Source organism: Vigna angularis, chromosome 4 (assembly GCF_016808095.1).
Source record: "Vigna angularis cultivar LongXiaoDou No.4 chromosome 4, ASM1680809v1, whole genome shotgun sequence".
Classification (NCBI taxonomy): Eukaryota; Viridiplantae; Streptophyta; class Magnoliopsida; order Fabales; family Fabaceae; genus Vigna; species Vigna angularis.
Genome location: NC_068973.1, coordinates 9,647,094 through 9,662,069, shown reverse-complemented (window position 1 = coordinate 9,662,069; position 14,976 = coordinate 9,647,094). Strand labels below are relative to the sequence as shown.

General features: G+C 29.2%; 2 protein-coding genes across 3 annotated transcripts; one reads left to right on the top strand and one right to left on the bottom strand.

The window, feature by feature from the left end:
• Nucleotides 1–2,340: 2,340 nt before the first annotated feature.
• On the bottom strand, nucleotides 2,341–13,654 carry LOC108332068 (uncharacterized). The gene is made up of 6 exons (XM_017567172.2): nucleotides 13,419–13,654; nucleotides 12,418–12,476; nucleotides 4,137–4,749; nucleotides 2,849–2,911; nucleotides 2,692–2,763; nucleotides 2,341–2,609 (listed from the first exon to the last, which is right to left on the bottom strand). Exons 1-6 carry the CDS (start codon nucleotides 13,533–13,535, stop codon nucleotides 2,493–2,495), a joined length of 1,041 nt encoding a protein of 346 aa, XP_017422661.2. The 5' UTR covers nucleotides 13,536–13,654; the 3' UTR covers nucleotides 2,341–2,492.
• LOC108332069 (photosynthetic NDH subunit of subcomplex B 4, chloroplastic) lies at nucleotides 7,554–8,834 on the top strand. 2 transcript variants are annotated; one of them, XM_017567173.2, is made up of 6 exons: nucleotides 7,554–7,767; nucleotides 7,855–7,893; nucleotides 8,034–8,196; nucleotides 8,271–8,326; nucleotides 8,400–8,471; nucleotides 8,602–8,834. In XM_017567173.2, the coding sequence occupies exons 1-6, from the start codon at nucleotides 7,669–7,671 to the stop codon at nucleotides 8,728–8,730; spliced, it is 558 nt and encodes a 185-aa protein (XP_017422662.1). In that variant the 5' UTR covers nucleotides 7,554–7,668; the 3' UTR covers nucleotides 8,731–8,834. The 2 variants fall into 2 exon arrangements, with proteins under 2 accessions (XP_017422662.1, XP_017422664.1); XM_017567175.1 differs by having other exon boundaries at nucleotides 7,557–7,767; nucleotides 8,037–8,196.
• Nucleotides 13,655–14,976: the final 1,322 nt, after the last annotated feature.

Here is a 14,976-nt window from a genome sequence, read left to right as displayed (position 1 = left end):
ATCAGCAGATAAAAATGGCACCAATACAGTCAGTAGAGATACTCCTGCAAACTAGCCACGGTCCACAGATGCTGATTCTTGTGAGTGAAATTCATCAATCACTCCAAAAGCATCATATTTTAAAAAACTATATTATTCATCACGGAAATGCCTTGCAGGTCCACGTACACACTTTAAAAACACTGTCATGCAGAATTTTGAGTTTGTCAAATATCAGACACAAAACTTTGTTTGTAGCATAAGAGAAACAAATATGAATTCATGAACTTTGAAGGTCGGAAAGGATTAAAAGAACCATAGCCGAAATGATAATACAAGTTAGTGTGGCACAATTGGAGTTGCTGTCAACTAGAAAATGGGGTAAATAATTTTTGGAGTACAAGAAATAAGTACAAGTCTCAATCTTGCAGGTGTTTTCTTCCAAGGTTGCGAAAAAAAATTGAAACAGACAAGAAATTGGCTTCACGAGGTTCCATAATGTTGGAGCTTAATTTATGTAATGACCAAACTACGTAGGTAAACTAATTAGCGGGAAGAATAAAATTAATGAGCAGAAGCACATGGGTGACGGGTTGAGATAAGAGGCCGTGATCCCGTGACTATTGTCTGGTTTACTTTCCATAATAAATTTAACTCCGTTGATATCGGTTAACGGATGCTGACATCCGTTTAATTTTAAACTTTACTAGAAGGCAAAACAGAAACGGGAAGGTGCTGGACCAGTATGTGATGGTATAGGGAACAATACTCTTGTTTTTTTTGTCAACCTAATAGACAACAAATTAAAGAGTACGATCCACTAAAACATTTTAATAAACATTTTTGTTATAGATCAATCTAAGTTATGTTTATTTGGATCATATTTTAATATTATAACTCAGTCTCATATGTTAATAATTATTTATTATTCTATTGTTATTTATTATATTATTGTTATACTCTCTATTTAAGTATTATAATAAAAAAAAGCATACACAAATTATCTATGTTAATCTTATAAATATAATTAGTATTTTCAAGATATTCACCTCATAATCATTTTTGCTTTCACTCTTACATACAAGTCTCAATTTTCTTACTGTGACTTTGAATGCTGGAAATTTTTTTGTAAGTAGATCAACAAATAAAGGATCTCGTAGGTCCACTTTCAAAATCCTGATAAAAACATCTGAAATTGAGAAATGTGACAGCGTTTACTTCATGCAGCCCAGCAATTATTTTGTAGCAAAGTGGTTTCCAGAATACATATTTTGAAAATTATATATGTTTCAAAATAAAAATTTAGAACGAGATTTTTCAGAAAATAATTTCTGAAAATGGAATTTTCAAAATGTGTTTTTTAGAGTAACACATGAAATATATTTCGGAATTGACTTTTTGGAATGCGATTTTCGTAAAAAAATTCAGAAAACATATAATGCCTTTCGAAATGAGTTTTCCAGAATACTCTTACAATGAATGTATTTAAAAAGAACTCTTCAGAACATGTGAAATACATTTTGGAAGACCTTTTTGAAACGAGCTTTTTTCAAATTTTCTCTCTTTTTCCTTTGCAATGTTTCCTATCTTTTCCTCTACGGCAACAGTGATGATAAAATCGGTGTTCGTGGTGACAATATGGTGAAAGGTGTTTGAGTCTTTTTCTTGTTATTGTGGGGTTCAATTAGTAATTGCGGGGTCATCATACACACCAAGAAGAGTGACCCACCACAAAATTCCATCCACTAAAATTTGGAGCTATATTCCTAATTGTCCGAGCAATCCGGAATTCATTAGAAAAACCATCATAGAAGAATGAAGAATGAAAAGAAGAACGAAGACCATGAACATGAAGGAGGAAGAAGTGCAGGAGTAACTTTTACTTTTTTATTATAATTTTAATTTTAGTAAGGATTGTTTGAGATTTATGGATTTTATGGAAGAGCAAGAACAAAAAACATTGGTACATAAAAAAAAACCATCTTGAAGAAACAAGTTCCATGGTGATCCCACATTTTTCAACCTCTAAACAACATTCCAGATTTTAAACCCTTTTAGAAATTTCATTTTCTAATAATAAATACATGGAGTTTTGTAAAATAAATATTTTAAAATAGTTAAAAACTAATCTCGAATTATGCATTTTGGAGTTTTTTTTATTTTTTATTTTTTGGGATATGCAATTTTGGAAGTTTTTTATTACATTAAAGGTAGTATTTTCTGAAAATATAAGAATTTTAAATGATTATTTGTATTACTTCGCTATAATAAACCATTCCAAGGTGTAAAAAGAAATTACCTCGAAATCACGTATGAATTGACTTCACATATTGAAAAATGTAACTTCAAAGAAAATTAAACTAAGTTTGAAACTTTCTATGACATTATAATGATAATTGACACAATGTTTTGATTGTAATCTATTTTGGTTTGAGTGTGTATGTATAATACAACCCATTTCCTTAGTTTCTATGAGGGGGTCGATAACTCCACGTTTGTAAAGGAATGGTAATCTACGAATGTTTCTTTTGTTTCTTATCATGCCATTGTTTGATATCAGAATCTATCCTTGCCTTTACCCTGGTCTTGAATCCTGGATATGGTTCGTATCCAAAACTAGATTGGAGGATCTGCGAAAGACAATAACATCAAATCCACCTTGTTTCACTTGTCAAAAAGACTCAAATACAAACATTATCAGCAAACAATTACCTCAAGCACTACGAAGTAAGGAGCCATCAGAAAAGCTTGGCTAAGGTTGTCCAAGAGAGCTGGTGCACGTTTCTAAAGGAGATAAACAATGGTCAAAACATAATTGGAATGTAAAACCTCTGCATCATGGATATAAGTAATGGAATAAATCCCTTACCTCAAACAAACCGTGACCAATAAACTGACCAGTCCAACAAAACAACTGAGCAGCCAAAACAACCTGTGGATTGTCATCATAAACAAGTTACAGATTTGAAAACGTACGACTACGGCATTGTTTTCTTGTCTCTTACGAAATAGAATATGCACTCACACGATGATCAAATAAACGATGTTTTAAACATATCAAAATAAGGATATGTATTTGACAGTTTTGAGGGCCATTGAACTGAATCTAGAGCATGGTTAGATTAAATTTCACAAACTCAAGTTTGAAAGAACTTCATTTTACAAACTGAGATGGCAAAAACAACTCTTCTTTTGCTTTCATTTCAAAGCGAGTGTCAAGGTAAGATTAAGACAATACTCAATTTCCAAGCGGACCCAGTTGGAAACCAGACAAGCAATTCATTAGGGTCTCCCAACCAAAAACCAAAGATACCATCATCGTTGGTAGAAAACTAGCAATTCAAATATTATTCTATCTCTTCTATTATATAAAGACAACTTCTTTTCATAGCATTAGGATGAGCTGATGAGAAAATGAAAAAGAAATATTGAACTGAGCAAAAAAGTCAACCAAAACCGAGCTTTTTTCACTCTTATACAGGAATGATGTTTGCTCCAGAACATAATTTCCTCACTGGCAAACTTCCAAGTTGTAAGAGTTGGGAAAATGCAAGAACATGCATATCAGAAACATAAAATTTAAGCATATCTATCAACAAAAACTACCATAAGAAGAACCGGCATTTGTCAATAAAAAAAAACTCCAGGCGTGTATCTGTTTATCAGTCTAATTCTTCCTTCTCACAGTCAAACCACATCCGACATGCATTCATGATCAGCAAAGTACAGCGTGAATTCAGACACAACCTGAGACTCCAAACACCGAAACAAACGAAAAATAATTTGCCAACGGCCCACATGATTTTTTTTTTTAAAATTTTCCACAATCATCTTCTTTTCAAAACTCGGTCAAACATTAAATGGTTAAACATTAAAAGCTGACATATCTACCAGCAGAAAATCAAACAACAGTCATCCATGTGGAAAAATACCAGTCCTTTTCACTTCATCCTTCTCTGGACGAATATAAATTGGAATTATGGAGGCTCCTTGGGGGAGGAAACAGCATTTAATTCAACAACCAAATTTCGTACAGAGAAGAGAATAAACTTAAACAAACCAGTTGAAAAGAGTGACAGAAATACATAACACATAAAGTGAGCCCCAAATCAAAAAGACTTTATTTTTAAGGGTATCGGTGATTTAGTATTTAGTACCTTCCAGGCGAGCGAATAGCCGAGGTTATTGGCGACAAAACTGGAAGCGACCCAGCAGAAGAAAGTGAGAAAAGCAGTGAAAGAACCAGCCTTTGTATCCAAGGCCATGTAGAAGAGAGCGTAGAAGACGGTGGCGAAGAAGCCCCAATTGAGAACAAGCACCGGGGGAAGGAACCCTAGGGAGAGAAGGGAAGGGGTGAAGTAGAGGATGATTTGGGCGGTGAAAAGGATGGGCCAAACAAAGAGGATGTGGATGCCCACGTTGATGGGGTTGCTGTGGTAAGCGCCATAGAAGGCGAAGTGCTTCTCTAGATCCAACAAACCCATTTTTGATTCTGAATTTTTGATGAATGGTTCGTCAGAATTGGAGGATGAAAACTTTCTTATAATACGTTTTTTGGGTTGAATGGGTTGAGATAAAAAGGTTGTTGTTGAAGTGTGAAACCATGTGTTGGGGTAGGCTGTATTTGAAGGTTGGTTCAGAATTCTGGATGAGAACGCTGTTTTTCTTGTTTCCACGGCACGGGGCATGAACATGCCCCTGCTGACCTGGAGCCACACGCAATTGTTTGTGCCCAAGAACATCCTTTTCCACCACAACCTCAATTGAATCCTTCACACAAATACTTTTCAAGGAAGGAAAAAACGACAAACCAACAAATCTATCAGGCCCCATCATTGTTTAATACAGAGCATATTTTCCTTCAAATTTATTTTTGTCAAATTTCTCATTTTCTAATCTTAAATGTTTTTTTGCAATTTTAATTATCTTAATTTTAGTCTTAAATTTCTCCTTACCTTCATCTGTTTTTTTTTTCTCTATAATATGTATTTAGTTACACTTTAACAATTATTAAGAAATCATTTTTCGATGTCAATTTTCCTGCATTTATCAAAGTGAAAGAGCAATTGACGTTTTAACGAGCATTAATTAATTCACACCTATCTTTGATTTCGACCTTTATTATTTTCTTCTTTTTATTTAAGTATCTCTTACCACTTTTACTTTTCTCTCTCCATGGGTTTGTTATGATAGTGTTTCCTTTTTAAGATGAATTTAGGTGGTGATTTTCAAGAAAAAAAATATTACACATTAATTATTTATTTATAAACTATTACACACTAACTTTATAACAAAGCAGCCTAAAGTATAACAGATAGTTTAGATTGATTAAGAAAAAAAAATATTACACATTAATTATTTATTTATAAACTATTACACACTAACTTTATAAAATGTAAATCGTATTCGCATACGAAATATGCTAAAAACATTACTAAGAAATAATGATGATAGAAAAATAGTTTATTTGTTTTATTAATGTTATTCAATTTATTGTTCTCCATTATACATATTTATATATTTGTGTAGTAAATATTATTCAGTTTCTTTTCTTTCCTATTATTCTGATTTTTCCTATTTTTCCAAATAATGTATAATACAATTAAAATTCACCTAAATTTAATTAAGATGGGTTAAATAAAAGAACTCAAATTGAAACGTCGTGAATGTTAGTACTAATTTAAAGAAGTGATTATACTTTTATTAAAATAAGTTCGTATGGTTTTTTTTTTCTACATAATAATTCATGAGAACTTTTTAACTTTTTTATTGTAATACCTTTAAGTAAATAAGAAAAAAAAAGGAAAAATGAAACAAAATCTTAATTACTCTACCTGGTAATAAATGGGTAAAATTTGCCATTAAAAAAAACTTTTCTAATTAATAAAATGTGGCTAAGGCTACTACAGAAAAATTAGATTTTTAATAATTGATTACTTTCTTTAACTTTTAGTTTAATGATGCATATTCTTTTGTTATTTTAAAGATAATATTACATTGTACTCATCAATTTCCTTACATAATTGGAAAGAGCAGTAACTTGTGATTTATTTCTTTTAATTGAAAGCGTTTAATTAGGAGATTAAAATTGTATAAAAATAATTAAGTCTAAATTATGAATAATTAAAATTAATAGACTAAGTGTTAAAAAACAGATACTAAAATTAACAATTTACAAATATGCAATCAAAATATAAATTAAGCCAAAATAAGTTTATAAAAATAGAATTTGAAAATTAGAAAAGTTGGAGATAGAACTGTGAAAATGAGATGGGAGTAGTAAAACCATAACGTTTTGCTTAAAAGTACCCAGGCACTGTACCATAGAAAAGGCAAGTGAACACAAACATAAAACTTACTAAATAGTTTAAATAAAAGAAAGGAAAAACATTAATTATTTTCCGGAATTAACATCGCCACTTAATTATATTTCTTACACAAAAATATCAAAAGATATATATACATATAATTTCAATTTTGAAAATTATAGAATGGGTTGTTAACATTAATACACACTAAATGTATATTAATTATTCATGTTAAATAAAAATTTATTAAGAATCCTTGTATATGCTAATAATTCAATAAATTTCTTTAAGTTCCCATATAATATTATTTGTTGTGATTCATGGAAGATTACATATATATGAGTTTTCCTTTATATATAACATATTTTACTTTTATTTCATCTTTATCTTTAAAAATATAGAGAGTGGAGTATAATATGTACATATTTAACCATACTTGTTTCATCTATAATATAAAAAATTATATTTATTTTTGCATCGATATAATATATATATATATATATATATAGACACTAGTATTATATGAAATATTAAATAGATATTCAAAAAAAAAATAAGCATGTAGGATGGTAACCAAACACATGGTCCAAATTACTTCAAACAAATTGTTACACCTAACGCATTAAGTACTAATGTAGACATTCACATACAAAAGATTAAGCTTTAAATAAAATATTAATGTGATACTTAATAAATATCATACGTGTATTGAGATGACTTCTTAATAAAAAAATAAAAAAAACACCCTAATCTAATGTTACGTCTTTTAATTATGCGTTGAATTTTTGGTTGTTATTTGGTTTACATCATATCATAGCTCTTACGGTATGTTGACATTTAGTATTAATATTTAGAATTAAATTGAATATTCAGCACTCGATCGTAGGTCATGCGTATTAATATTAAGGATTAGATTGAAGAAGAACTTTAATTAAGTTTCAAATACTTTATAAATTTAAATACTTTTAATTAAACTTAAAATTGAGATAACGTCAAAAGTTGGCACTGAAATGTTAAATTAGTGCTTAATTCAGAGTAGTTGAGACTTTTTTTAAAAAAACTTAGCAAGTAAAAGCAGACGTGAGATTTAAGTTAACTGAGTCTGGAAGTTAAATGTTTGCAAGTTGAACATAGATTACTCGAAGGTTAATGTTTGTAATAAATTAGTCGAAGGTTAATGTTTGGAATGAAAAGGATATTCATGAACGAGGACAATAGGGTCATTTTGGTGAATTGTTGAGTAATATTCCAACCAGACCAAACTGTTGGAATTATGTGCTAGAAACTGAAGGGTGGTTCTTCTTTGTGCTCTTATCCACTCTATCCCAATATGAAAGGACCATAGTAGCAACCACTTTTTCTGCACTTTTTGCTCAAAGCAATGGCTGAAGCTGTTATGGGTTTCACCCTTTTCAAATCACATAATCTTGGCTCATCTCTACAAACAAGGAGGTTTCAAATGAACCATTCTTCAAGACTGGTAAAATGCTCCTTCAATATCCATTTTCATCACATGTTACACGTTCAAAGATGAACCAAAAAATGAAGGTGTTTCTCTCTTTTGCAGCATTCAAACTCGACTCTTTTTTCCAACAGACCGTGGCAGGTACGTATAGTTCATGTTCAAAGTTCAAAACAAGTTTACTATATTTAACCTTAGAGCATATGGATTGAACTAGAGTTCACAAAATTCATGTATTTGAAACCAAAATTTTTATATCATGTTGCATGTTACGTATTTGTAAGAAGGTGTCAGAGGGACAGAGCAAAAGGGCATCTTTGTGTAAAGTGAATGGCTTACCAGATTGGCCACTTATGGCAGTTATAGTTGAACACATGGAAGGACAGAGAGATTTGATCACTACTAAAACAGTTTCCCATCTTAGCGATCAAGCAATAAAGAATGTTTGTAAGTCTCAACTACCAAACTCTGTTCTTTAATTTCTCTTTTGATTTCTTATTGGTATATTTTTTCTGTTGTAGACACTTGGTACATAATGTTCACCGTTTGGGGAGGCTTATTCTTTGGTTCAATGAAGGTAATAAATGAAGGGACTTCTATGGATGTTTTATTTATTTATTGTAATATTTCTTTGTTTGATACGATTTTAGGATCCATATTACGACTCTGAAGCATACAGGGGAGATGGAGGAGATGGTACCGGCAACTGGATCTATGAGAAGGTAATTATTATTATTAGGGATTTTTTTGATGGGAGAAACTGTTTTTCCTGCATAAAATATGCAGTACTGAAGATGACATCAATTGATTTTTAGTTAGGAATATTTAATGGGTGTCATTATGTATATGCAGCAAGAAACGATGGAAGCAGAAGCCAGGGAAGCTCTATGGAGGGAAGAATTGATTGAGGAGATAGAAGAAAAGGTTGAAGGGTTGAGAGAACTTGAAGAAGGTGCCAAGAAAGAGGAACTCGTCAAGTGATTCATGCATCCATACTTATTGTATATATAAATTATGATTAACTTCTTATGCTTCAAATGCAATGCTAAATCACAATATAAATCAATGTGTGGATTTTATTCCTACTACTACTACTATTATTATTATTATTATTATTACTATTATTATTTAATTATTTTATTCATATATAATTGATTGACTGAGACTACATATACTTAAAAAGAACACAATATTATATATGCATATGATGTGTGCAAATATAATGTTCAGAGGTTTCACAACTTTGTTTTTCTTCTGTAAAACATTGAGATATACAAACAATTGAAGGCTATTACATCCTAAAATTAGTTATTTTCTGAGTCAATTTATTTTTCATCCTATAATTTTTTCCCATACTGATTTAATTAATAATTTGATTTTATATTTAAACCTTCGATTTCATTATAGGTTTTATATTTTTTTTATTCAATTAAATCCTTATTTTAAAAAAAAACACTTAATTGAGTTTTTATTTTTGTAAAAAAAAATTATTTACTTTTTCTTTCATTAAATGTTAATATCATTTGAAAATATATTATATATCAAAATTTAACTTTATCAAGTATCAAAATTTCTTTTACTTATAAAATGTCGTGTTAAAATAAAATAAAAATTAAAAAATAATAGAACTTTTGATACATGTAATACTTTTAAAAAATATTAAGACTAATTTAGCCAAAAACATCATAAAGAGTCTTTTTACAAAAATATTTAATTTAATAAAAAAAACAAAAACAAATATAAAAATCAAAATAAATCAAATATCTAAATATAAGGATGAAATTACTAATTAAACTCACTGTAATACATGTTTTTATATAAAATAACATCATAAGAACTAATTTAAAACACCGGTATACAAAAGCCACTTGGGTGTTGCTCCCTCCACCACCCGAAGTGTTCCTGCACCTCCCCACTATTTTCATTTATTCCAAAAATACTCTATACCTCTCCACTATTTTTTTTATTCCAAAAATACCCTACACCTTCCCACTATATATTGCAAAATGTAAAATAACTTTAATATTATTTACATGACTCAAATAACTTGAATAAAGTATTTAATTTATTAGATAAATAATATAAAAATATTATTAAATACTTAAAATATAAAAGAAAAGTTATTTGTTAAAGATTTGTAATTTATTTAGTTATTTCGTTATTATAAAGTTAGTATATAATAATAATAATATATTATTATTATTTACTATTAATATTATTATGTTTATTATTTTGTATTTGCATCTAACTTTTAATTTTATAAACTGGAAGTGGTAGAAGCACTAATATTGAAGTTTATTTGAATTTTATATTTTGTAATATATCACAAGTTCAAATATGAGCCATATGAATGCTCCATTAATGCAGAGAGAGAAAGATTATTGAGGATAGTGGGGAGGTGTAGGATATTTTTAAAATAAAAGAAAATAGTGAGGAAGTGTAGAGTATTTTTGGAATAAAAGAAAATAGTGTGGAGGTGCATGAGCACTTTGGGGTAGTGAAACAATATCCAAGCCACTTTTATCAAAATTAATTCACCCAACTCTGAAATAATTATTTTATTGTAACTTACCTCTTTTCTTCTAAAAAAGCGTGTTAGGTCCATTAATTAAATTCTTTTAAACTTAAAAAGTGACCCTTTGATAAAATGTGTTGACTCTCTAACAAAATTAGCTCGTAAATTTACCTTTAACTGATAATTTATACCTCTTATTTCACAAGAAATAAAAAGGAAAAAAATGAGATTGATCGAATTTTAAATATTCAAATTTATTAATAAAATAATAAGACTTTTTAACATTTTGAATTGCATCAAAATTACTAGTCACCTCAAATAAGTTTATGTAAAATTTTAGAAAAATGATAAAAGATTATTGTCTTATTTGTCAAAGAAAGATAAAACACAGTATAAAAAAAATTAATCAATCAATTTAATATTCGAAACTCACAAATTCGTAAGATAATTTATATAAGATAATCGACAATGATAGGTAAATAATGCATAGTTAAAAAGATATATAATTGATATAATAAATTTAAAAATTTGATTAAATATGTTTTTAATTGTTAAACTTTGATGTGAAAGTGAAATAGATTCATGTCACAAATTTTTATACATTTTAGTTATCAAACATTAAAAATAAAAAATATAGTCATCAAAATTCAACTATATTAATTAGATAAATAATATAAAAATATTATTAAATACTTAAAATATAAAAGAAAAGTTATTTGTACTAAACTGTGAGTTGTTTACATCATTTTGACATGTTTTGGTTCAAATATAAGCCTTGTTTAGTACGTACAAAAATATTAACATCATTAAATTAAGATGACTATATGTTCATTTCTAAAGTTTGATGACCAAAATTATCAAATTTTGAAACTGATAGTTTCCATTATCATATTTTTTATTATGTTTATTTTTATATTTTATTGATATTTTTATTGTTATATTTTTAAATATTTGGGTTTATTAAATTATTTTGGAAATAATAAGCATTTTTATCTTTTATTGGTATTTTTATTATTATTATTTTAGATAATTAAGGTTTTATTAGATAATTTTGAAAAAAAATAAGTATTTGAATTTTATTTGTGGAATATTTTGTAGATAAGTGAAAATTCCATAAGATTAAATAATGTATCAATTATTGAATGTATCAATTATCATTTAGATATAATTCATTCAAGTGTATTTTTTAGACTTAGTCAATTTGGTCCAATTCGCCTAATGTGTGTATTGCGAAATTGAGTATTTAAATATGTTTTCAGAAAGTTTTATCATCTTCACATTTTCATGATTAGAAATTGCCTAGGGTGTTGGAGAGAGACTCTTGGAGGCTGTTGGAAAGCTCTCCCTTCTTGATAACAACCTCCTTGGCTAGGTTTGGTCAAAACTAGAAAAATACAATGAAGATTGTCCCTTGAAGATATATGGTGCAGCAATATGGTGGATCATCAAGGATAGGGATTGAAAATGCGGAAGCTATGGTGTTTGTGAGATAAGAAGCTCATGGCCATATGGTGTTCAATGGTGGTGGTGTGATGTTTGAAGGCTAGGTTAGACCAATTCAAAGAGGAAGCTGACTAGAGGTGTCTCATGGGTTGCTCTAGTCTTGATATTTAGTTGGATATTATGATAAAAAAATGGATAGCATAACTTTACTCAACATCAAAAATGAATATAAGAGAGAAGACACCTCTGTATATAGGTAAGTAATTATCGATAGTTTTTTCTCTGACTGCCACAATTTCCAAGAGTTTTAGAGAAATTTTCTCTAATTGTAGAAGTTTTATAGAATTATCGCTATTTGCAGAGGTTGTCAGAAACTGTCAAAACTAACTAAGGTTTAGAAACCGTCACTACTTACAAGATTTACTAAATCAACACTACTTATAGGAGTTTGGAAAACAACCACTACTTACCAGGATTTGGAATCATTGTTACTAACTTGGATTGCAAAACTTCTCAGAATGCAAATCAGGCATTGAAAGGAAGAATTGAATACTAAATAGTTTCCCTACTTAGTTATTAAATTGTTGACGAGAATAAACCATGAATGAATAAAAACACTAAGTAGCATACATGTTATCAAATTCAACTGGTTTTAAACCAATTTTGAGAACATACTAAGTTATAATGATAATAATAATGTTTTTACTTACATGCACAAAACCAAGATGCCATAAGACTTCTTCCCAACTTCAGTACTTCGACACTTAAACTGTTCATTCAAAACAAAATGTACGATTAATAAATGTAACGCCCAACGTCAAAACTTATATGACAGTTCAGAGTTGTTCTAAAAATATATAACAACCGAATTCACGAAAAAACACCACCTTTAATTCATCCAAAACAGTAATAACTACCACATAGTTTATAACCATATCTTATATCCATATTCCATCTCCACAAGGTAATAATAACTGTCACGGTTGAATATGAAAATAAAGTCACCATACAAAATCACTTTTGAATTAATAAACATGCTTATAAAAATTTAGAGTGAAATAAATTAACGTTGTACAAACAGAAGAGTTCACACAAAGTTGAGGTATAGGAATCATCAAACATTTAGGGTTGGGTACAGATTTAAGTCTGTGATAACTTACACACTCAATTTAGTAAGTATCATTCTACAACTTCTAAGTTCCCAACATTAAGTTATATTATTTTACCCTTTGAGTTATTAATGAATAACAAAATCAAATGGACCCAATTAACAAAATGGCTGTGAAATGTAGGTTTTAGTCACATTGGTCCCCCACATAGTTAATGCAATATGATATAAATATTTTCACTGGATAACAACTAATTAATACATAGTTAATGCACTTCATCTAGATTTTCTAACTACATTTGTAAAACTAATTTCGTAAAATTGATTACTTTCTTTAGACTCAAGATAGTAATAAAAAGATTATATTTTCATGCTGTTTTTGTTGTAAACACAAACGTAGGAATGAAATACTGTAGTGAACTCCAAAGGCTTATCATCATACATATATAACTCAACAGTAGTGATAAAATCAATTGGAGAAATATAGACAAAAGAGCCCTGCAGTTATCAGCAACAGAACCATTGAACTTACATATACTTATACACATTCAAATGCAAAGTAGATATTAACAATCAATTACACCAGTTGTCTAAAGAATTTACCTTTTGTAAATACCAAAGCATTGTTCGTGGTAACGGTGAGGGGCTAGGACGAACGAAGGACACTGTTGCACGCTTAGTAATGAATGGCGAAGAAGAAGTGGAGTGGAGAAGACGCATTGGAGACAATGCGAATTGGAGAACAAGATGGAAAGTGTGAAGGCAAAGTGAAGAAGACGAAGTCTGAAGACAAAATGGAGAAGACGAAGTTTAAAGACGAAATGGAGAAGAAGAAACAGAGATATGCTACGAATGGAATAATTAGAGATTGAATTGGAAAAATATTTTAACATTACCGACTATTATCTTCTAAAATCGCTAGAAATTTATCTAAAAAAACTTAACTGCAGACTCTCTTAAAACCGCCATAAACTTATTCAAAGAAAATAAAATCAAACTTGACCAGGATTTTATACCAAAACCGCCAAGAGATTTATTTTAAAAAATAAATAAAAATTTAACTATTTGTAAAAATAGCTGGAAATTACTGAAGATTTTAAAAATCTTTATAAATAAACTCCTTCAATAATATATTATTTTTGTAGTGTTATTTATAAAGATACTTATGTTCAGCTTAGACTGTATATATTCCTTAACCATGATTTATCATCATTATCTCTGTTGTCAACTATGTTTCATAATTATGTCTTAATGAACTTTAGACAGATTATTGAATTAAAACATCAATCTACATGGGAAAAAGTTGCATTTACTGTTTATATATTATCCAAATCCAAAGGATATGAAAATATCTCCTCAACATCTATCTTTTGATGATGATATTATCATATTTCATCAGGATAATTATCCAATCCTCAATGGTCATCAAACTGCTATTGAATAAGTATAAAATTTTGCATTAAATTAAGGATACAAGTTTTTTTTTCTTTTTATTTTAATCAATCACCTGAAAAGGACAATGTCTTTGCAGAGAATAATGCACAGAGACAGAAAATTTCTTTTAAAATAGTTAATATATTTATTTTAAAGTATTAGAAATGTATGGTGATAAAGTTAAAGTACGAAGGTTAGAGAATCCATTGATCGGCAACAGTTATCCTTTGTTTGACGAGGAACAGAAGGATTCTGAGACTTTTTCAAACCGAACCAAAGGTGTTATCCAAGAAAGGATTGCACAGAATATTGGTGAAAACATTGAAGAGGCAATTCAAGCTCTGACACCATCTTTTTAAACCACTCACCTTCTTCAAGTGATGTCACAAAACCTCTTACACCTTCCTCTTTTCCTGACAAGTGCCTAGCCTTGTTTTCTTTAATGAATTTGAGGGAATTTGAGAGGATTTGAAGATAATTTTTTTGTCGTTTATTTGAATGAATTTGAAAGTAAATGAGAGTGAATTTGGAAATAAAATTTGTGAGAATTAGTATAGAATTGTATTGACATGACAAATTAAAAAAATTTATTTCCAAATTCACTCTCATTTAACTCCAAATTCACTCTCATTTACCTCCAAATTCACTCAAATAAACGACAAAAAAATTTATCTTCAAATCCCCTCAAATCCACTCCCTCAAATCCACTCAAAAAAGCAAGGCCTAA

What these genes read in the sequence shown, in the direction of transcription:
- LOC108332069 (XM_017567173.2), top strand. Translation starts at nt 7,669, where the DNA reads ATGGCTGAAGCTGTTATGGGTTTCACCCTTTTCAAATCACATAATCTT. An exon ending in TCAAGCAATAAAGAATGTTT is followed by an intron (nt 8,197 to 8,270) that starts GTAAGTCTCAAC and finishes TTTCTGTTGTAG; the next exon opens with ACACTTGGTACATAATGTTC. An exon ending in TATTCTTTGGTTCAATGAAG is followed by an intron (nt 8,327 to 8,399) that starts GTAATAAATGAA and finishes ATACGATTTTAG; the next exon opens with GATCCATATTACGACTCTGA.
- LOC108332068 (XM_017567172.2), bottom strand. Translation starts at nt 13,535, where the DNA reads ATGCGTCTTCTCCACTCCACTTCTTCTTCGCCATTCATTACTAAGCGT. An exon ending in GCTATTCGCTCGCCTGGAAG is followed by an intron (nt 2,912 to 4,136) that starts GTACTAAATACT and finishes GACAATCCACAG; the next exon opens with GTTGTTTTGGCTGCTCAGTT. An exon ending in TTGGTCACGGTTTGTTTGAG is followed by an intron (nt 2,764 to 2,848) that starts GTAAGGGATTTA and finishes TATCTCCTTTAG; the next exon opens with AAACGTGCACCAGCTCTCTT.